This window comes from Vidua chalybeata, chromosome Z (genome assembly GCF_026979565.1).
Source record: "Vidua chalybeata isolate OUT-0048 chromosome Z, bVidCha1 merged haplotype, whole genome shotgun sequence".
In the NCBI taxonomy this organism is placed as follows: Eukaryota; Metazoa; Chordata; class Aves; order Passeriformes; family Viduidae; genus Vidua; species Vidua chalybeata.
This window is the reverse complement of record NC_071570.1, coordinates 29,717,632-29,741,229: the sequence shown is the minus strand read 5'-3', so window position 1 is coordinate 29,741,229 and position 23,598 is coordinate 29,717,632. Positions and strand designations below refer to the sequence as shown.

Sequence of the window (23,598 nt, the reverse complement as noted above, 5' to 3'; positions counted from 1 at the left end):
CGGAACCCTGGGGGCTGTAGTCCCTCCCGCCGCGCTGCAGCCTGGGACCGTCGTGCCTGCTGCCGCCGCAGTCTGCGCGGCTCCTCCCGCTCCGCCGGCCATCCCGCGGGGTGAAGGCCATGGACGTCAACCAGCCCAAGCAGGAGCATTTGCTGGCTCTGAAAGGTACCAACAGCGCGGCCTCACCGGTTCCCGCCCGCCCGGCCCCGATTCGGTGGTGAAACAGCGTGTCTGATCCGCAGCCGAGAGTGGTTCTCCCCTCAGTTTAGAAGGAGGTGGAGCAGGGAGCGGCCCGGCGCTCGGAGCCCGTGGCGATCGGTGCCTGAGGGCATAAGGGAGCAGTGAGGACTGTTCTGCCGTGGCGCGCACACCACAGGGTGTGCTCCTGTGGTGCACACGGGAGAGGGTGTGCGGCTCACAGGAGGCGTGAGAGGCTCAGCTGCCCGGCTGGGTCAGTGCTTAAGGCTTCAAAGAAAATGTTCAGCTATAATTTCCTTTCCAGTTCTCCTGCTACCTCTTTTGTTTATTTGTTTTTCAGGACGAGAGGACGCAGTGTTAAACTGTGTCAGGGGAGGTTTAGGTTGTGCGTTAGGAGGGATTCCTTCACAGGAAGGGTGATTAGACACGGGCATGGGCTGCCCAGGGAGAGATAGTGGAGTCACCGTCCCGGAAAATATTTAAGGAAAAACTGAACGTGGCGCTTGATGCCACGGTATATTTAACAAAGTGGTGTTCGGTTTTACGTTGGATTCCATGATCTCAGACATCTTTTCCAACACGGTTGATTCCGTGATTCCCCTTTGTATGGCTTTTGCCCTTTTCACCGCATAATGTTCAGTTAGGAGGCTTACTTCCTTGATTCAGGGATCACGAAGAGTGAAAATACAGTTGTGTAGGTCACTTGCATGCCTCCAAAATTAATGTAGAAATGAAGAGAGCCCTGTGAAGAATTTGTTAATTTCTGAATCATAAATGCCACTAGTTATGTACATGTAATAAAGAGCTGGTTAGAATCTCACCTCTGCAAGCACTCTAGATCAGTAAGACTGCCCAGGTGGATAAAGTAGTGCAGGTATGAGTAATTTCAGAGGCCATCTTCTCGTTTTAAAACTCTCCTGGACAAAGTTTTTAATGGTGTCTCCATGTGCTGGTAAAATCTGTTAACTATAATTCAAAGTTCAAAAATATGCATATGCAATAAGGGCAAAAACATGAGAACATGAAAGATCAGCAGCTGCCAAATGCGTTTTGGTAGTAATTTATTTAAAGGAAAAAGCTTTATGGTGGATCATTTTGCTTTTATAAGAAATCATTGCCATCCTTGGTTTTGGATTTAATTTAATACAGGTTGTAGGTTTTGTAGAAGTGGGGTAGGTATGTGGATTTATTAGCATTGTGACTGTATTAAACAAAATCTTGACAGTAGCAGTCCTAGATTTTGTTATTTTAATATCATGTATGTCACTGCTCTCCATTAGGGAGTGTGAAACGATTGCAAATTTCTTGTGGGTGCAGGGGGAAAGGGGGAGAAGGGTAGGAAATAGTAGAGCAACACAGCATGTTTTACTTATGTTTCATAATAGAGTAGTTCTCCCCTCATCATGCTTCTGCATTTAATATAATCTTTGTATAGAAGTATAAAGCCTTTGACAAGTTGCTTAGTTATTCCAAAAGTCTAATAAATTAATAAATTATCAGTTCCTTAAGGATTAAAGCCTAGTTGCATGTGATGCTTGGAATCTTTGAGGGTAAAACTAGATGTGTAGTTCTGATGCAAAATGGAAGCAGGCAGCTTCAATTTGCCTAGAGCACTTCCCTTTTAACTTTTCACTTTAAAAATTACTGTATCAGTTGGTACTATTTTGGGAAGGGTTTCTGTAACATATGTGTTTTCTAGTTACTTTATGTGCTTGGCTGAAAGTGCTGATATGTAGGAGTAAAACTCTTTAAATTGTCTGCTGAATTTGAGAAAATAGGCAGTAGTAATTGTGAATTGTGTGCCTTTTAATATGCTTCACAACCAGAATAGTGATGGATGGCAAGTATGAGATGGTGACAGTAAAAGAGTTCTCAGTCCTGAAAAGGACTGTTTTGAGTAAGCAGTGTGCATGTAGATAATGCTCAGTGTACTGAAGTTACACTGGTAATGACAGAATACAGCTGCTAATGTTCAGCCAAGATAAAATAGTATGTTCTGATATATATCTCATGTATTTTTACTACCTGTTTCTTTCTTGAAAAATATCCTAGTAACCTTTGTCTTAATATGGTAGTATCTCATTGTTTTATAATACTTCTGCTTTAGGTCCTGTTTTCCACTGATCTTTGCATCATGGGGCAAGGAAATTCTTATAAATAAGATGTTTCAGTCTATATACATGAATCATTATCAAGAGACTGTTTTCCTAAGAATCACTGGATTCCTACTGTTCAAGCATGGAAGTGGTCTTGCACTATCGACCACATCAGAGAGATCCAATAAAACTGCAGAAACTTGCAGAAGCAGCAGTGAAGGATTTTCCCATTCGCCAGTTACCAAGATTTGCACCCTGGTTTCCAAATGATTTACACAGACTTCCCCTCAGACCAAAAAAGCAGGCACCTGTTATTTCTTGTGAGGAAGCAGAAGAATTGAAACAGCTTTCTACACCTTCAGAATATGTTACAGGATCTCCTGATTATGACTGCACAAAAAATCTCCTTGAGTTTCACTCTAGCATGAAACATGGTCCAACTTTAATCCAAGTACAAGCTGTTCACAGACCAATTAACTTGGACTGTCAAGGAGAACCACCATCTAATGAAAAACAAAAATTGAAAAGGTCTTGGAGTGTCTCTCTCCCTAGAGTTAAACTCAAAGAAAAGATTCATCCTTTATCTCAAGAACTACAGAATAATTTGGAAAGATTAAAGCTGCATGCATTTTGTAGAGCCAAGTGGACAATTGAACAGTCTCTTTGTAAAAACCAGAATTTGGAGGACATATGGATAAAATTGAATAGACTCATTAAACAGAATGAATTGCCATCTTGCAATGCTACTATCCAAAGATCTGTGGGACAGATATGGATTTTCTGTGATATATTATACTGTGAATATGTTAGAAATATTCTTAGGGAAAAACTAAGCCTTACAGATAAAATGAACTTGTTTGTACATAAATATGGAATTATATTTAGTTTATAATTTCAGATATAGTTTAATAATAACATTACTGTCAGAAATACTAGAGTTTTTAAGCATTTTAGAATATATAGACCTTACAACAACTGATAAATTAATAGTAAGAAAACTACTTATGTTACTTTGCTACAGTTTTGTAACTATAATGATATATTTTTTAACTTTCTTTTGCCTCAAGACTTGTAGTTCTCTTAAGATTAGTAAGTTTCTGTTTGGCTTAGTACTGTGTTTTATAGCTTTTCTCTACCTTGTTGGTCTAAAGGAAAAAATTAAACTAAAAATTCCAGACTATTGTGGCAAGCTATGTCAGATAATGAAATTAATGCTAATAATTAATACAGTTAAGCAAAGTACATCCTCTCTGCTTCATTGGAATTAGGAGAAGGAAAGATGTTTTAAAGTGTTTTGTAATAATTGCTATAATAGCTGTAACTGATATTAAGATTTTTAAGATCTGATTACTTCCTGAAAGTAGTCTGTGAGTTTTTTTAATGATGGCATATCCCTCCCATGAAGTACAAACTTACTTTATGTGGGACTGTCTTAGTAATGTTAGCTATATTTTCACAGAAGTATTAATGATAGTTTCAGTGGAAGCTGTGGGCTGAAAAATAATGAACAACTTAATAATTGCTGTTTTATGCCTTTAATAATTTTTCCCTGATGTTTCTGTTCTTTTGTCTCTAATTATATTTGGGAACAAGAAAACACTAGCTTCCAGCTAAAAGTGAGGAAATTAAGAAGTGAGACATCTATCTGAAACCTCTTGTTGTCTTTGAGAATTTGAATGCCTTTTATGGTCATAAAAGGCAGAGTTCAGGATGACTTTTTGTCTCCTAAAAGAACTAAGTGTTCCAAGGTCATGCTGTCCCTGCTCAATTGAAACTTTGGAGGCTCAGCAGAGAAGTTAAACTGGATCAATATGACTGCAGGTTATGCATTTTCACTCCTACTAATTCTAGATAGTTTTGCTGTAGCTGGAGGTCAAGGTCTGTAGCATCTGGAAAAGGGGGAAAACAGTATTTGTAGACTGTTAGATTGTCATTAATGCCGCTCACACCAAAGTGTACCTAAGCATAACAGACATACCTCTGTATAAAAAAAAATAATTCCCCTCAAACTTAACATTCTTATAATATTCTTGTGTTGGATAATCGTATTTTATTATAGGCTTTATGTATTTTTAGATAAAAAATTCTCCATTTGAGTCATTGACATGTATTCTTAAATTTTGACTGAATTTTAAGACATTTGTGGATGTCTTATATTGATGTTTGGGGTGTTTGTGACATTTAATATGACCACTTAGCAAAATTGGTGCAAAATGGTGTCTAGACTGCATTATAACTGCAGTATAACAGTGAGTTGTTATTAGTTTTAAAGTAATATAGCCAAATTTTTTACTGACATTATATTTCTGAGCTCAACATTTATAGTAACAACATTTCTTTGTGCATCAGCATTTTTGAAAATGAAATGAAGTAAAATGCAGTGTGATTTGAGTTCTATTTAATGTATTTTGTATCTAGGATCTTAGAAGAGATGATACATTTTCTAACATTAATTTAGTACTCCTAATAAATGTGGTAATATGCCTGTTATCGTTTGTTTTGACTTAATTCTGTGATGTATTTATTTATTTTCTGAAACATGACTTTTCTTCTTCTTTAGAAACAGCAAATACTAGTTATACAGGCTTAGTGTGAATTTGAATAAAATTGGATAATGCCAGTAATACAGTCTGACTAGATTAATTTGATATACTGACAAAAGAGCTAAACAAACCTTTTACTAAACAGAAGGAGAGGTTGTTGTCACTGTAGCTGCCAGCTTTGTGCTGGTTTGGGCTGGCTGGTATGTGAATACTGGTAGATGCACTGCTAGCTGTGAGCATCTCAGCTGGTAACTGAGGTCTTGTAAGAGTGAACACCACTTTTGATTGCTCTGCAGAATTGCTACAGTCTTGGTTAGCACCGGTAAACAAGCTGAAATCCAGGCTTTCATTTCGTTCTCTTCAAGGAATGCTTAATTCATAAGCATGTGTAATTCAGTATCTTTTCTTTTTCATTTTCAGTGTTGAATGTGGTTCACTCTTTACTCTATTTTGTATATCTTGGGTTTTGTTTAATATATCTCATGGTTCTAAGTCTTCAAAGGTCACCGTAACAAAGAGAATATATTGTCTTTTCATGTGAAAAGTGTTTTTGTCAATGCCAATTTGCATAGGTGTACTGTATGGTAGCATAAGTTCTTGTGAACCAACAAGGCCCACTGTACCCAAATGTCTATCAAAGTAATTGAGTACTTTACACCACTGGAAATAGATAATGCTGGACACGATAGCTGTACGAAAGTACAATAAAAATAAACCCACCATACCTGTGTCAGTGCAAAGTTATTGATTAACTTGTTGCAATCAAGAGAAATCCTTTTGGTTAATTTTTTTATTTTAGTTGGTGTTATATTTGTTAAGTTTCAAAGAAAAAAGTCCTAATGGTTTTTACATATTCAGATTAACACCTAAGATTATAAATGCTCAATTTTGTTTCATATGAATGCCTTCATGATAAGCTATAAGTTTATGGCCTTTGGTTAATTGGAAAAGGGAAAAATTATTTTAAGAAGTAGCACGTTAAATTCGTTATTTATGTGAAAATAATGTAATTTTGAGTATGAGTTAAAATAGCCTTTGAAAATACCACTTGTTTGAAGTAGGGTTTTTTTGATAGGAAAATCTTAGTAATTTTGATTTTGTCAGTATCAATAAAATAGCTTTGTTGCATTTTCATGAGGTTTTTGTGCTGGTTTTATTGGTTTGAGTTTAAAGTTTGTGACTTAGACAAAAAGCAGTGGTATAAATAATGTAGGCTTTTAGTCTTGTTACTCTGCCTTGTGTAAGTGTTATAGGTTAAGATGTAAATGCAATTTCTAATAGACTGGTGTTTGACTGAAAGGGTCATCATGTATGAGTCATCATGTCCCATTCTAGGGCAACAAGCATTACAGTACAGGGCACATAAGCTGGAAAAGTCTACATACAGATGAAACAGACACACTTCTGAAGACCACAAAGCACTTAATGCTGTAGCAGGTGTAAAACCTCTAGCACATCAAACTGAAAGCAGTAGATGAGTAGGTTAGTTCACCAGGGATAAAAAGCAAGAGGAAGCAATGGCATTCTTGGATCTTAGAATAGCAGGGAGGGTTTTTTTTATTGCAGAAGGCCATGTGATCCTTTCTCAGGCTGAGACTTATTTGGTGTATTTGGTGGTTGTGGTGTAGTTTTGGGGTTTTCTGTGGAAGTTGAAAAACAAAATTAAAAATAGTTTTTTGACCAGTGTTTTTTTTTTTGTTTGTTTGTTTTGTTTTTTTTTTTTTTCAGTGATGAGGCTAACCAAACCTACCTTGTTCACTAATATTCCGGTGACTTGTGAAGAAAGAGATTTGCCAGGTAAGTCTTTTCTACTGACTGATTATTATGTATGTTTTACCAAGTTTAAGCAGTGTGACCATCTAACACTTATATGTTAGAGGAGTCATGACCTCCCATAGACTCTTATCTGAAACAGCAATATACTTAAGATTTGGTAATAGCTAAAGGAAAGTACCAAGGTGCACTCTATAGCTATTGACCTGTATCTCTGAAAGACTGGTGAAGATACTCAAACAAACACATGACCTCAAAGTTTGAGCAGGTGACATACACAGTGAGATGCAGTTCTGTGAGGGAAATGTGTAAGTGGAGAAAGATTGGTATTACTATATTTTTTTTTTAATTTGGAGAAAAGGCCCTGGTAGTTAGAACCAATACATGAATATTCTGTGGAAAAACAATTCTGTAAGAGTCACTGGTTTTGAGTTGCATTAATGCTTGGTGTGCCATCATGAATTGGAAATCCCTGGGTTGTCTCCCAGAAGTAGTTGAAGTCTTGAAGTCAAGTATAAGAGAGTCAAAGGAAAGATTCAAGAAGGAGGGTTGTGTGGAAATACAAAGCAAGCAGGGGAAGAAAGTAAGTGAGGTTGATTGCTTCTGTTATGTAATGTGGTTTAGATGGATAAAATTTCTCTCAAAATTCAGTATTAATTTGAGCAGTGCCTTTTGGATTGTGCACTTCAGTCTGTATATACTGAGTAAATTATTGGACACAAGTGTCTTGAAGTTAAGTTACAACTTACAGGCAGGCCTATGGATATACATTTCATCCCTAAACAAGTTTATTGTAAAAGAAATGTATCTAAAATAAACTACATCTGAGTAAGTGATTACGGGCCTAACTTAAATGTAGACAAAACTTTGGACTTAGCAAATATGTAATTAATAGGAACTTGGTATTTTTACAGGTAGTCTATTTAACCAACTCATGAAAGATGATCCTTCTACTGTAAAGGGGGCTGAAACTTTGATGTTAGGAGAAATGCTGACTTTGCCTCAAAATTTTGGGTAAGAATAAGTGATTGTAACTGTAACATGCAAGGTTTAGGATTCATTTGGTTTAGGATTCATACTTCTCTTTCTGTTTGAATACCATTGTTCTGCAACAAGATGTTCAGTCATTTAAAAATAATATGTGGCTTGATTTATAAATATATATGTGTATGCTGCCTGATGTTTCTTGTCTGATAGCCTGACTGAACCTAATAAGGATTGAAAGTTGAAAGAGATTTGCAGCTGTGGGTGAATTTCTAAGGTAATGCACTACTATAAACCACATGTTATACTAACAGAGTTTACTACTGTGATTGTTGTGGGTACTGAAAGCGATCTTCTTATTCCTGTCAGAGTTTTAGCATGAAAAAATTCTGATTTGTTTGTTCTCTTTTAAAATTGTTTTTCTTAGAAGGATGACTTCAGAAGTATGGGTATGCAAATGCCCGTTTTCTTCCAGGGTTGGATCTGGCAAATGTGTATGTGTGTGAACTTAAAAATGTTTCAGTGAAATGTTCTGGGTTTTAATAACTGTTACTAATTTTTTTTTTCTTTTTTTTTTTGCCTGAAATACAGAAATATATTTCTGGGAGAGACATTTTCCAGTTATATTAGTGTGCACAATGATAGTAATCAAGTTGTCAAGGACATACTGGTGAAGGTATGTGAAGACAAATCCACTTATAAAAGATTAACAAAAAAATAAAACACAATTACTGTATTTTCTGACAATATATTGTATGTTTAATGCTAGTACATAGACTTTAGGAAATATATGTCACTTTTTCCAATCCAGAAAATATATCTGGAAATTGGAAAGAGTAAGGCATAAAAATAGCAATTATTACTGAATTCTTCAAATATTAAAATGAAAAACTAGCATTGTGTCAAATAATTACAGAATCATAGCATTTATGTTGGAAAAGACCTCTGAGATCACCAAGTGGAACTGTTAACCCAACACTGCACAGTCCCCTGCAGGGATGGTGGCTCAACCACTTCCCTAGGCAGCCTGTTCAATACTTGACAACCCTTTTGGTGAAGAAATTGTTCCTGCTATCCAATCTAAACCTCCGATGGTGCAACTTGATGCCATTTCCTCTTGCTCCAATTGTTTGTTACTTTTGAGAAGAGATTAGCTCACGCCTGGCTACAGCCTTCTTTCATGTAGTTGCAGAGAGCCCTAAAGTCCCTCTCCTGAGCCGTTTTCTCCTAGCCAAACACTCCCACCTCCATTGATCTTCTTTGGACATGCACCCTTCTATTTGAAACTTCTCTGAACAATTGGTGTAGCAAAACTTCCACAGCTAAACAATGGAGTTACATTCACTTACCTTCACTTTGAATGAGATTTCAATTCCCTGTGAAGTATACACTGATCTCTGTATTGTACTGATTATTTTCTAGAGAATTGGGGTTTTGTGTTTACTGAACAAATAAAACAGAGTAAAAATTTCAGAAGTCATTGTGGAACTCAATGTAAAAAGTAATTTTGTAAGCTGTATGGTAAAGGACTGGACTATTTATGTGTTTTACAACTTGTCTTTAGCTTTGTAAGTATCTCATCATCTTAATATATGTCACAGAAGGTGTCTGAGTCAAGAATATCACAGAATATTCTGAGTTGGAAGGAACCCACAAGGATGAGTTAGTCCAACTCTTAAGTCAGTAGCCCACACAAGGATCAAACCCACAGCCTTGGTGTTGTGAGCCCATGTTCTGACCAGCTGAGCTCTTACAATATGTGTGAAAGCATATAGGGTACAAAATGCCCAATGAGATCTAGTACTTTATAACGTAAGTTGCTTTTCTTTAACACGAGTTAAACAGCAGTAGTTCTAACTGATGCTTTGTTTTTCCATCCCCAGGCTGATCTTCAGACAAGTTCTCAGCGTTTGAACCTTTCAGCTTCTAGTGCTGCAGTGGCAGAACTTAAACCTGACTGTTGCATTGATGACGTGATCCATCATGAAGTAAAGGAGATAGGAACACACATGTAAAATTTTAACTTTTTCTATTATTAAATGAGTTTAAATGAAACTGGAGTACATGCATGCTATTCTGCTTTTGATATAGCACAAGATTTAAAGTAACAGCTTTTTTTTTAATTTGGTTTTTTCAGCTTAGTTTGTGCAGTAAGTTATACTACGCAGACTGGAGAGAAGATGTACTTCAGAAAGTTCTTTAAATTTCAGGTATTTCATGAAGTATTTACTCTACTTTTAATAAGTGTGTGAGTCTGGAAAAGGCATTTTAAAACATTTGATACTTCATAAGCACTTTTATATACCAAAAATCCGTTCCCTTTTAAAAGTGAACCATTAAGAGCCACTGCTCCAAACTTCACACAAACTGGTGTTTTCCAATTACTACACAGTTAAACATCTCAGAGCTAATAAATATTACATCTAATAATTTTTACTAATATATTGAGAAAAAAAATGTGCTCTTAAAAAGTCCTTTTTTATAGCAGACAGCTCTATGACTATTTTTAAACAGAACAAGTATGGGACATTCTGGATTTGATACATCCAGCCATTGAGCTTGTATTGTAAAATTCTGATTTTTCATTTGGTGTGTGTAACCTTATTAAACTGGAATTAAATAGTTTAGTTTTTAGAGGAATTTAAGTAAAGAAGTCTATTGTATTGTATCTAATACTGACAGAAGTAATTGACAGATTTTAAGCCTTTTCTTCCATTATACAAATTTCAAGACTTGTGATAACAGTGACTGAGGAAAGCAAGAAACTAATCTGTGGACTGGTTCTGGCAAGAAAGAGTCTGTTTAATGTGTATTTCATGGATGTTTAATTTTTTAAAGAAATATATTGAGACTTGGATATTGGTGGACTAATCTTCATGGAATGGAGGATTGCATGACATGCTTTACTGAATACATTTTTAGATACTCTGACAGAGCATCTGGTAATACAGAAGCATTATATAGTTTCATCCTAAAGCTGTTTTAGGGGAGGTTTAGGTTGGATACTAGGAGAAGGTTCTTCACCCACAAGGTTGTTGGACACCAGAACAGTCTCCGTAGGGAAGTGGTCACAATGCAAAGCCTGACAAAGTTTTCATGAAGCATTTGGACAATGCTGAGGTTGGACTTGATGTCCTTGTGGTTATCTTCCTACTCAGGATATTCTGTGGTACTATGGGGTTGATTGCATTTTGCTATGTCCAGATACTTCAGAAAAAAATAATTTCAGTCTTTAGAAGGTTAAATTGCCATGCATTAGAAAGAACACTTGAGTGCTGTTAGTATTTGTGGGCCTTGAAATGCCAGGTATTGGTTAGTCAAAGGTGTTTCCTGACAATCCTAGGGAAGACGGTTCCATATAAATTTTTGCATTGCCCTCCCTCTGAAATTAGCATCTCTGTAGAGTTTCTTAATCTTTATTGAAGTTAATTTTCATCTTTGTGTGCTTTGTTGTGCTTTCCTTATGACACTGCTTCCCTTTCCATTTCTCCATTTTTTTCTCTGTTCAGTGTTCTCTTTCTCTGTCCCCTCTAGGCTTTCTATGATTGCTTCCATATGCATGTGCAAGCTTCAGATCTCATCTTTTCTCTGTTCCCTTGTTGCGGCGTATTTGGGGGGACCTTTCAGGATGTCCCCGAGGGGCCCCCTAAGTTGTGAGTTCGTTGGTAGCAGCAGGCAGGCAAGGAGACTCCACACGGCTTCTGAGGGTGCTCATTAGATGAGGGTTTATTGGGGAGCAGCATGGTTTCTGAGGGGGGAGGGGAAGGGGGAGTGAGGGGAAAAGGGGAGGGGGAGAGAGGGGTCGAGAGAGCACCAGCCAGGACAGCCAGCTAAGGGAGCCCCCTACCCCCAGCACACTTAACAGGGAGATTCAAAGTGGGCGGGGAAGAAGATTGGGCCAATGGGATTAGAGACACGTGATACTTCAGGGGAGGAACACAGGCTTGGAATAAACTATACATTTTCGAGGGGTGCAACAGAGCATACCATTTAACTAAAATATAACACCACATTCCCTAATGTTCTTGTCAGAGCTTTGTACAAGATTTGCTTCCTTTAGATTTTGTACGCAGATTTATTTGTGCAGATTTTGGGGGTTCTGCATGCATGTATAATTGCCATATTTTTTGACTGAAGCCAGCACAGGCAACTGAATTGTCAAAACAGTTGAAGCCAGTTGTCAAATCTGAAGCCCTTCATTCAAAGAATGAAGTATAAGTATACATATACTTCCTTATATTTCTATAAATACTCTCTGATTCATTATGAGAAAAGCATTGCACTGAGAATTTTGGCTGTTAGTTTTTAAATTTGACATGGAGACACCAGTAGGAAACCTGAAAATGAATAAAAAGGAGTGTTACAGAAAACTGAACTGTGTCTTTACAGTGAAAATTCATGGCTGCTAGTGATTGAGATATCACTGGCTATTTTATAATAAAAAAATACTCTTTTACAGATTCTCAGATTTTTCAGTTACACTTTCTAGCATCTTTTAAGTTGAACTGGTGTTAGTTGGTTTGAAACAGCTTCTTTTTTAAACTAATATATGTAGATTTATACTAATTGATAGTGCCCCTTTGTTCCAGAGCTTTCTCTAAGTAATTAACAGCATTATATTTTCATGGAGAAGGAATGATTCTTTCTAGGATTAGGTGGGTTTGAACCTCACAATAATTTTTTGTAATTTATTGGAATGCCAGTTGAAATTTACTGCAATAAATGGAAAGACTATTTATCAGAAGAGAGAGAAAAAATTCAGCATGTTGGAAAATTTATAAGAAGCTCACTGAAGAAAAATATTTGACAGAAAAAATTGTTTCTCAACAAACAAAGACCTAAATTAAAATTTTTTATTCCATTTTTTTTTACTAGGGAAAGATAGTTATGAATACTTGAAAGATTTGAACTTTATGCATTTTAAAATTATGAAATCTCTGTGAAGACAATGTTTTGATCTTGAATTCTTCAGTGCTAAAAAATTTGTTGACAACTTGGAACATTAGAGGTCTCTCAGGATGCACTGCACTTACATGCAAACAAAAAAAGTTTCCTTTTGTAATGGGAAACAAGTGTCTTCAGAAACAGATTTAAATTTGGTTTCTTACAAGTATGATAGAAGATTATTTCTTTCAGTTACATTGCTTTGTATATGCTTCATATTTGAATGTGTGAACTGCAGTAGCTTTATGCACAAAATTAAAGCATTAAGAACCAACACTTTATAGTCATATTTTATATCATTGAGTTTTCATATTTTGCTGACTGAATCTTATAAGATGAATATGATTTATTATTTTATGTATTATGATTTTCTCTAATTTCTTGAAGCAGTTGCAGTTTCAAGAAGGAAGCGAAGGTTAAGAAAGCTAAACAAATGCTTCTCTGCTTCGTTTATGTTTAGAGAAGCCCTCAGTAACTTTTGTTACAAAACTCTGAAGGACTTGTAAATGTTAGATATTCCTTGCACACAGTTGAAACAAAATGCGGGACCCAGGATTAATATAGTGTTATTTCAAATACACAGATCTACTTAGAGCACTGTATTTGGGCAGTTTTGTAAGAGGCCAGTGTTTAGGTGGAGAATTACATGTCTTCAGTGTGAGGAGACTGCTTAGTAGGAAAGCAGTCAGGTGTGCGCAAGTAAGAAGCAGGAAGGATATACTCTTGCGTTAATTCTGTCATATATTCTGTCATGCACCTGCTATATGTAAGATCAAAAGAAAAGTAACACTTTTTAATAAAAGACCCTAGTACTTCAAAAGAGTCTATGCTGAAGTTGTCTGAAAAACCAATTGTCAATCTGTCTTTTTTTCCATTTCGTTCAGGTTCTTAAACCACTAGATGTGAAAACCAAATTCTACAATGCAGAGGTGAGAACTGTGTGTATTCAGGTTTGTTTAGGCATGCGGGGTTTGTTACTTAGGTTAAATTCAAAGTGCTTTTTAAGTACACCTTTCTGAGAAAAGTGATCAGTTCTAATGGAAAAACTGTGGTAGATGTATATTGTATAGTTTAAAAATAGATAGGCTTTTGATGAAGAGCGAAATAGATGTCAGGACCTTAATTTAACTGACTAACAATTTTGCATATATTCCAGTTTCTCATGGACTCAAATACTTTCAGTTATTGCTTGTATGTTTAGGCTGATTGAGTACTTACTGTAGGGGAAATTAATTGTTCATAAAGGAGATGACAATTTATCAGAGTGAGGAAAATTTAAATTTAGATTTTCCCTATGTAACTATGACCTTTCAGTTCAGTAATTTAAGTTTTAGGCTTGTGACAATAACACACAGTGCTTCTAAACTAAATGACCTTATATATGTCTTGCATATTTATTTGGACATATATACATGTCTGCCTTTGTCTTTTTATGGGAATAATTTGGTACGTATCTTCAGGCCACAGGCTTCAAACCATGCATTGACTAGGTATGAGGTACCTGAGCAGGACTGTAGCATAAACACATAGCACTGACTGAGCCCTTTATAGAGCTGCTATTATCTGTAAGTGGGAATGTCTGGAAATGTCTTCTGCTGTGATTTAAGAACAAAAATAATTCTAAGAAATTAGGCAATTTCTCTGGGAGCAAAATATATCTCTTATTTAGTGTATGGATTATATTATTGTTTCAGCTGTAAAATATGTGGTAGGGAAAAGAGGGACAGGTATCTTAAATGGTGCTGTCTCTTTATACTTCATGTGTAACATTTGTGATGAAGCACCTCTCTAAGGTAATTCTGGGCAAAGTTTTTACGTAGATTAAAAACTTTTTTTTGGGGGGGGTTTGTTGTTGTGGGTTTTTTTTTTGTTTTTTTGGGTTTGTTTTTGTTTGTTTGTTTGTTTTTTGGTTGTTTTTTTTTTTTTTTTTTTTTTTTGTGGGTTTTTTTGTTTGTTTGTTTTGTTTGTTTTCATAGTAGTTATACTGACCAGTCTTGGTAAGGATCTTATTCAATTAGCTACCAATTCTTCATGGTAAAAATCTATGAGAAGCTTTGGTGTTTGATCTGGTAGGGTTTGGGGTTATTTTTGTACTTTTTCTTTTCCATTGTAGAGTTTTTAAGAGGCTCGTTTAGGCCTTTTGTTCTTCCTGTTCATGAATTTATGCAGCTCCCATTACCATCTTACCCATTCAATTTATTGAAAAAAAAATTTAAAAAATATTTTGGATGATATTAAGTGAGCGATTTCCATTTGCCTAGCAAATCGGTATAGTAGCACTCCTGTCTAATTTCTGAAAGTATAAAAAGTATTGCTATGTCTTGTGACCGTAGAATTCAATTAACTTCTAAAAACCTAGAAATAAGTCTATGGTTACCTGTTGCGTGTGATACTACATTGCTGTGAAAGCACCAAGAAATTCATCCTGACTATTATCCTTGAGAGCAGGGGAGAAAAAAATGGTACGTGTCACTTATTAGTTAACTAAAGATCTCTAAAGGTTGACTAACCAGTTAGGCTGTTACCATTAGGATTACGAATGTGATGCTGTCTATTCATAATGTCTGTTACTAAAATTAATTTCTATTAATATTCTAATGATAATCCATAATTTAATTTCTTCAAAGACAAGAAATTATGCTGAACCTTAATCTTCTTGCTTATTGCTTATATTGCAGTAGCACCCAAATGGAGTTGATTACTGAAATTTATGCATAGAACACATGCCCTGTTGCCCTAACCTGCTGCAATCCTGGGTTTGCATTACTCTCTCACTGACTTTAATGTGCCTTGAAAAAAGGCTCTGTAAAAGGTTCTGTTCCTGCAAGCAAGCACAGCGAGGTAGACAACAAAGTTTGCAATTGAAGTTGGATCTTTGGATTGATGAATATTCTGAAAAGAGTTTTTCTTGATATTATGCCAAATTTTGTTCTAACTTGCAACATAGTCGCTTTGCTAGGACACATTACCACATTATTTTTGAGACATTCTATATGAGGATACTTAAAATTATCTATAAGATGACAAGGACTGTTTTTCCATTTCATGTACAACCCATTGCATGGATTGAAATTTAGGACAAACTTTAAACTTAGTCAAGAACTAACTCTGTTTTTTTTGAGTCAGTTTATTCTACCATATCTTTTCTGTGACTTGTGTGTCTTCAGCTCTACTTTGGACTGGTTCTGAAGCAAAGCTAGTAAATCATGTAACCATACTAGCTATAAGTTATTAGAAATGTAGTTGTCATCTTTGTTTGCATCCATTTTTATTTTTTTCTGTCTTACTAATGCTATCTTGTTTAAATGGTGCAAAAAAAAATGCAGAAATGCATTTTGTTTGGAAGTTAGCATCCTTTTTCTTTAACATTTAACCCTAATTTCTCTAATGTGTTCTTTTTTTTTATTTTCCCATTAGAGTGACCTCAGTTCTGTGGTAATTTTTATTTATTTTTTTATAAATATGTATGCTTTTTTAATTGCTTAACTGTCTCTGTGCTTGTTATTTACATTCTTTACAAACATAATGGAAAAGCAATGTTTGTTCTGCATATCATAAACGGATGTGTTCTCATCTTTATATGTGCAGCTAATCATTTAAATGGTTAGCTCTTTCTTTAATACCCATTGTTGAAACTAGAATTTGATATCTACAGATTCTTGTGGGGGTCCTCCTATAAAATACCTCAATAAAATTTTATTAGATCTATTATTTGAAAAGAGAAGTTATTTCCTTCTAAAATTTTTCTGCTTTTGAATCATGGAAATGTAGGTTTCAGTACAGCACTGCTTGTGTAAGCTGTGACAGAACTTTTCATATCTGGTTGGTGGAGACAGTGGGTTTGAGGAGAGAGCAGCAGTTGGATGTTCTTCCTTTGGCTAGCTGGAACTACACTTGACAATTTTAACTGCATGTAACAGTTGATTGAGTTACTATGTTACTTCTGCAGTCTGATTTCACTTTAAGGCGTGCCTTGTACTAAAATAAACTGCATATTTGACAAGTTTGTTTTTTTTTAATACATAATACTAAACCAAATTAGGAATAACACAAAACTAACTTGCTTTTTCATTATGCTGCTTGTTTTTTCTTTTCCCTTTCAAATTAGCTTTTTTAAACTTCTGCTTATGGTTGCTGTTTTGAAAACTACTAAAATTTTGGGTAAATGGAAACTTTGAGCAATGGATTTATGGGATATAAATTGTATCAAGTCGAGTGGCAGTCAGGCAGTAGTAGTAATGATTACTGAGAGCCATGTTTTAGTGGGGTTATTTCTAGTTACTGCAAGCATGAAGTGTCTCTGTAACCTGTTGAGGTTGCACAGTTTTCATTACTATATAGATCTGCTTTGTTTTTAATGTGTTTATAAGGCAATACAAAAAGGCAACACAACCATTCTGTATTTCTCCTTCTAACACAATTTTTTTGAGACTAAACATATTTTGGCAATTTTGTCCCACTTTTATTTTGTATAGAATACACTTTTATTTTTATTTGTATAAAGAATCATTTATTTACACTGATCAAAAAGAAACTGTAAGTTTTGTTCCAGCTTCCCCACAAAAGTACATCCTTAAAATTTATCATAACAAAATACTCAAACTGCTTCAGTCTGAATCTGTAGAACAGAGTATTTCAGTTGAAAGGGACCTACAAGAATCACTTAATCCAATGGCCTGAACCAGTGATTGTTGTAAATGCAAATTTGGTATCCCCCTTTTTTTAACTGGCACTTCTTTAATTGTGGTTTTCACTTTTCTGGGGACTCATATCTCTAAAAGACTGAGTCTTCCATAATGATTCTATTCCAAGACTTTTAGACATGCAAAGTGATTTCACTGCTCTGCAATTCCACAAAAGAAGTGAGGCAAAAACTTCTCTAGTCCCATGGTTTTTCATCTTCTGAAGTTTAACAGTCTAAGCTTTCATTTTTGTACCAGAATTGGTCCTTTGATACCACCTTGAGGCATTAGCTTCAGATGTTATGAAGGTAGAGCACCAGTTAAATTGTTGGATGTATACAATATAGGTAAACTTTGGCATGATGCAGCTGAGTGAGAGAAGGGGCTGGATTTTGCATTTTAGCTAGAATGCTAATATTTAATAATAAAAGCTCAGAGCATGTACCTGAACCATTTTACTTTGGTTAAAGAAAAACACACACATTTACTTTAATTTTTTATACAGCTTGACGCACTAGTGATCTGGCTTGGCATGTTCTTACATACTGCAATTCCTTACTATTTATTCCATTTTTTAAATAATTTGGATAAAACTTGAGTTGCTGTGAAGTTGATGAAAGTCTTGGGAAGTGGTGATTTAATGCTTTACAGATGACCAATAGCTAGAACCCAGCAAAATTATCCCACATCCATTGTTTGGCAAGATATCTGTTGACTAACACTTTTGCTCCTATTGTTACTGGGATTAAGGGTTTTTTCTTGCATTAATTAATTTGATTTGCAGGCATGAACTAAACATGTGTGACTCTTTTTTAACAATAGGATTGCCTACTCTTTTTAATAGCACTAATCATATCTTCATGAACTTGAACTTTTGATTTTTTTCAGACAGATGAAGTGTTTCTGGAAGCTCAAATTCAGAATATCACTACCTCTCCAATGTTTATGGAGAAGGTTTCTTTAGAGCCATCTATGATGTACAATGTTGCAGAACTGAATACAGTTGACACAGCAGTGGAAAGGTATGTTTACATTCAGGACATTTGACTTTGAAATGCTTCATATTAATATTTCAGGAGATACAATATTAGTTAGTCGTTTATCTATAATGGGCGGATTGTATGTCTTTGCTTGAGTAAAAAGATCAAAATCCCATTCTATGTTCAACTGGAAAATTTGTTACAGTTTTCTTTGTATAGAAACTATTCTTAAAAATCTGTAATTCTACCTAATAGAGAAATATCCAGCCTAATCCTCAAATAATTTGTAACGATGACATGATAACATGAAAACATACTATCATTTCAGTATCTCTTATATAAAATTTAACCCAGTTCTGGTGTTGACCTGACCTCTGTGTACATACTTAGCCTTACAGGACTCATCTGACTAATCCTTGCTTCCTATCAGCTTACTGTTTTCAGTTGTTCTAATCATGATATGATCCACCAGTCAAAGTGGATTAGTGGTACACCCTCATGGAGTCATAGAATATAAAATTTTTTCATGCTGAAATAAAATAAATTTAATTTAGTTAAACACCTTATACCATAATAACTGACTACAGTCGATACAAGATCTTATGAAGTTAACTTTGGCTGTTTCTGCTTTGCAGTTGCTTGGGTTTTTGGAGGTGATGGTTGAGTGCTTCAGCAGTAGGGGCTGAAGTGAAAATTCTGTCTTCTCCTTGCCTGTTGAAGGATTCAGCTGCAGCATAATGAAGCTTTGTTTTACCAAGTTTTGAATCCACTGTAACAGTTTTTCTCCTGAACAGGAATCTTAGTTTCATGACATTGAGATTTACTGTGAGGGAAAACAAATAGCAGAAAAAAAAAAATGCCAGCATTTTTGTTTAAATGTTAAGATGCCAGATAATTAATTATAATGTAGCAGAGAGAATTTCTGTGTTATTTAAAAGAAGAACAGGTTCTTTTATTTCTCAATGGTCCTTGGTGCTTCATAAATTTTAAGAGCTATTTTCTGTTGTGAAAACAAAAAATATTCTATGTGTTTTACCATTATCAAACCATGCATACACATACAATAAGACTTGTGGGGGATGGGCAAAAAAAGTTGGGTTCTTAATCTTCAAAATAGCTCTTTAAATTAATACCTAGTGTTTCTGTCCTTTCAGTGAGTCTACTTTTGGTGCAAGGTCTTACTTACAACCTATGGATACACGTCAGTACTTATACTGTCTAAAACCAAAGCAAGAATTTGCAGAGAAAGCTGGAGTAATAAAAGGTGTAACAGTGATCGGTAAACTAGACATTGTATGGAAAACTAATCTGGGTGAACGTGGAAGGCTGCAAACTAGCCAGCTCCAAAGAATGGTAAGTTTAACTTAAGTATTAATTTAACTTAAGTATTTAACTAAAAATTAATTTAAAATTTAATTTTAAATTAATTAATTTTAATTTTTAAAATCCAATTTAAAATTAATTTAACTTAAGTTTTAATTTAACTTGGCATTCATTTTTAAGGAAATTCGATGAACAATTTTAATAATGACTTGGAAAAGTGCAAGCTGCTTACTTTCTGAGCCTCATTTTTTATTCACACATTTCTGTATGTATTAGAGCGTTATTTAATATATTTTGTCAGTGAAGTGTGGATAAGTTAATGGAGTGAGCACTTTAATTGTCAGAATCCCCTAACCAGTGTTGCAAAATACATTTGTTAGAGTAAAATTAACTGCTTAGATACCATTTGGCAACAAACTTACAAAAGAACATCCTTAAATGTTCCAACTCTCAATATGTAAGTTGCTCCCAAGTTCATACAGACATTTTAGCTTGGAGTAACATTTTTTTTATGCACAATGTTATTTATCTTTCATGTCCACAGTTTTTATTGAGTCTGTCCTATTTTAGTTGATTTATACATTGTTCTTGAATTTTGAGTTGTAATTACTATCTTGCTTAAGTCAGCTCCACAGCCATCTAATGCCTAAACCTGGTTTGTATCTTCTCACTTGAGGATGGTGAGAGAGATACAGAAGGGTAGTTAAAAAAAACTTTGACAGTTGAATCTCAGTCTAAGTTTACAGAGCTTATAATTGGGTCTGTGCCTCTGTCTTTGCCCAGTCTCCAACTGCTAGTACATTGAACAGTTCTGTGGGCAAGTCACACTGACTTGGAACTAGGCAAGCAAACTTAGATCCTGGAAATTCACAAGAAAGTCACTGAAAAGTCCTTAAGTCACTGAAATGTGTCTTGATTTTTAATTGAGGTGTTGAGCATAGACCCATGAAATTAGAAACTGCCCTTTTCCTAAATTTAGTTACTGCTGTTACTTTAAAACTTGTTGCTTATTTTTAACAATAAACAGTTTCATTTTCAATTGACCTTTTCTGTCATTTCTTTTCCCTCCCTAAGTCAATATTGTCTCACTCTGCATCTCTTTTATTTGAACCTTTAAGAATTGCATGTGAAGCACACACTTCAACACTCCAGGATTAGTTTTGGTCATGCATCGTTTTGTGCCTTGTGATTAACAGAAAAACACTATTTTGGGTACTTTGAGCAACATCTGTCTTTAGAAAAGCAGCAGGTAGTTTTTCCTTCTGAGTTGCAGTGTAACTCCCTCTTTTCTCCCCTCATTTTTTAAGTGCTATCAGATTATTTAATTCCTAGACCTCATCCTTAATCATTTTCCTCTTAATCTATTTGCCGCCACTATAACCATTGTTTCCCACCCAGGCCCAGAATTTTACCTCTACTATTACCTATTTACCTAAGTGTCGTGGTTTGAAATGGGAGGAAAATTTAGAGAAATTACCTAGTTACAGGTCAGATCAGAAATGCACCTTTGGAACAAGTATCCACATAACATAATTTGTGGATTTGTTTGTTTTTTTGGTTGGGTTTTTTGGGAGTGTTTTGGTTGGTTGGTTGGTTTTTTTTAATGTGGCTTGGTCTTGGAATTCCCAACTACAGTCTCTTTGGGGGACAATGAACCAGGGAGGTGTCCACCATATGCCAAAAGATGCTCCACATGCTCACAGGCATTCAGTACAGGATCACACTAGAACCAGTCCGAAGTTAAAGAACATAATTTTTGAGTAGCACAAGCAGGAAAATTCTAGTTGATTCCATAATCTGAGCAATTACCTCAGTTCTGCGTAAAACCTATGTTACTCCTCTTATTGTTACTTCAGGGTCTTTGCCTCTAACCATTAGTTCTTGGAGGTATCTCATTTTTGAGTTCAACAGATATGATGTGGTATAGGTCTCATCTACTCTGATCCTGTTTTGGTCAGTTGATGCTAAATTTATTCTCTAAAATACTGCTTTTATTGTAGGTTTGTGTTTGTTGGTTTTTTCCTTAATGTATCTCTGGTAAAAGAAGAACCTAATGTTAATGGAAAACTACCTGTTGTTTAGTATAATGTGTATAATTTTTCCAGTCAATTCCTCCATGTCGCCTAATACAGTTGAATATATTTGCATTTTTCCAGTGCCAAATAATTATTTCTCTTTCATGCAAGGTTCCAAATGCATATTGCTTGACTAATCTAAGTCCCCATTGGTTTGACATCCCTTTGCTTACTCTGATGTCCAGTTTAATATGCTTTCTAAAATGTCACCTGTCATTAGTTTGTAGCAAACTTTATGTGACTAAAAACTGTTCCCAGCCTGTCATTAACTGATTTTCTGGACAACGCTGGAAATATCTTTCAATCACAGTGTAAATATAACTTTCACTACAACATCCTTTTATTAGCAGAATTGAAACATGTACAAATAACTAAGCCTTGGAAGGCAGGACAAATTTTCCCACTGTTTTTCTCTTATGATCTATCATTTGTGGGAATTGAAAATCTAAACATGCTTTTTGATCTGCAGGTGACTATTTTGAATCAGCCCTGGTTGGTACTAACTAAGTTTATTTACTATAGGTTTATTAGTAGACCATATGAGATGCGTTTATCTCATGGATAACTGACAAGTGTTCATATCATGTGACTTTCTAGTTGATGACAATTAATTATTTTAGCAAAGGCACAGAAGACCGAAATGGCAGATTCTCTTGCTTCTTAGGATGTGAAATAGTAGTGGATTTATGCAGGGAGGTTTTACTGGTGGTGTCCACACAGATCTGTTATCTGCCTAACAGAGACCTTAGATTAAAGCTGATATTTTCAGGAACTGTATATGGCTATTCAAACTTTAAGGATTTACACTCTCCTGAAAATGTAATAATAAAGATCATCCTTATCTGATGAATTGTTAAACCTGTGAAGAAGGTGTTCATCAGTTGGAGAGCTGCTGTGATTTCCATACTAATCAAAAGCACAGTCAGTCTTCTTTCTTCAGATTTCTCTGATTCCACACTTCTTCCAGGAAATGGAAACTTTAGTAAAAACTTCAATTTCCCTATCCAGCATCTGAGAATATACATTCTTGTTCCTTCCCAGGCTCCTGGTTATGGTGATGTAAGGCTTTCATTGGAGACAATACCAGATACTGTAAATTTGGAAGAACCTTTCGACATTACATGTAAAATAACAAATTGCAGGTAACAATGTCATGTGATTCTCCTACTTTTTCCTGAGTGGGTGAGTTGGGTGGCTGGTTTTGTTTTATGTTTCTGTACTTCCTACTGAAACTACTTAAAGCTGGTCTTGTGGCAAAACAAAACTACTTGAAACACAGAGACTAAAAAAAAACCTCCAGAAAAACAACTACAACTAAAAAACTTATATCATGATGTGTTAATATGGTACTGAAGTAGGAGATCGCCAAAATTCTGTAGAGAAATACCATGAATCTGTCTGCAATATTATTTATGATTGTACCTCATACTTAAATCACAACTCATTTTAGAGTTGCAAGACTGACATTTAAATGAAGTAATTCTAAATAGAAGTTGAGCCCAGAGACTAAAGCATGTATCTGGCCTGTAGATACTTCTCATGAAAAGCTTGTAGTCCATCCAAGTATTACGTTATCCAGTATTGCTAAACCCATGACAAGATGCTTGTGTCAAAGAGAGCTGTCTGCAGCTGAATTACTGTGCATCACAATAAATACTGCTTGCCATCTCATAATTATTTATGAATCTTGATTAGTAGTAACCTGAATAATAATCAAGCTTTTAGATGTCTGCAGTCTTTGAATGCTTAAGAAAGTCCACAGGTTTATTCTTGTTTTTCAATTTCCTCTAGCAGTGAAAGGACTATGGATCTGGTTTTAGAAATGTGCAATACTAATTCCATCCACTGGTGTGGAGTTTCAGGAAGGCAACTTGGAAAGCTGCAACCAAGTTCATCCCTCCATCTTGCACTTACATTGCTGTCTTCAGTGCAGGGATTGCAGGTAAGTTATTAGCACAGTTTTGTTGTAAAGTAGCTGTTTTATAATATTAACAGTTCTT

The 23,598-nt window shown here is 35.3% G+C and overlaps 2 protein-coding genes across 5 annotated transcripts in view; both read left to right on the top strand.

Annotated features, from left to right (window-relative positions):
* Nucleotides 1–47: 47 nt before the first annotated feature.
* TRAPPC13 (trafficking protein particle complex subunit 13) overlaps nt 48–23,598 on the top strand; it is a 26,774-nt gene continuing 3,223 nt past the window's right edge. The window contains exons 1-12 of one of the 4 annotated variants that reach the window (XM_053932329.1): nt 48–165; nt 6,566–6,634; nt 7,525–7,624; nt 8,186–8,270; nt 9,478–9,605; nt 9,732–9,804; nt 13,423–13,467; nt 15,956–15,973; nt 18,109–18,242; nt 19,355–19,553; nt 22,640–22,740; nt 23,393–23,540. In XM_053932329.1, the coding sequence (XP_053788304.1) occupies nt 120–165; nt 6,566–6,634; nt 7,525–7,624; nt 8,186–8,270; nt 9,478–9,605; nt 9,732–9,804; nt 13,423–13,467; nt 15,956–15,973; nt 18,109–18,242; nt 19,355–19,553; nt 22,640–22,740; nt 23,393–23,540 (1,146 nt within the window). In that variant the 5' untranslated portion in view covers nt 48–119. Of the gene's footprint in view, nt 166–6,565; nt 6,635–7,524; nt 7,625–8,185; nt 8,271–9,477; nt 9,606–9,731; nt 9,805–13,422; nt 13,468–15,955; nt 15,974–18,108; nt 18,243–19,354; nt 19,554–22,639; nt 22,741–23,389; nt 23,541–23,598 lie in introns of all 4 variants that reach the window. The other 3 variants (XM_053932328.1, XM_053932331.1, XM_053932330.1) reach the window with 3 other exon arrangements.
* Nucleotides 120–4,782, top strand: SHLD3 (shieldin complex subunit 3). Its single transcript, XM_053932334.1, has 2 exons — nt 120–165; nt 2,306–4,782. The coding sequence occupies exon 2, from the start codon at nt 2,437–2,439 to the stop codon at nt 3,184–3,186; it is 750 nt and encodes a 249-aa protein (XP_053788309.1). The 5' UTR covers nt 120–165; nt 2,306–2,436; the 3' UTR covers nt 3,187–4,782.

What these genes read in the sequence shown, in the direction of transcription:
- SHLD3 (XM_053932334.1), top strand. Translation starts at nt 2,437, where the DNA reads ATGGAAGTGGTCTTGCACTATCGACCACATCAGAGAGATCCAATAAAA.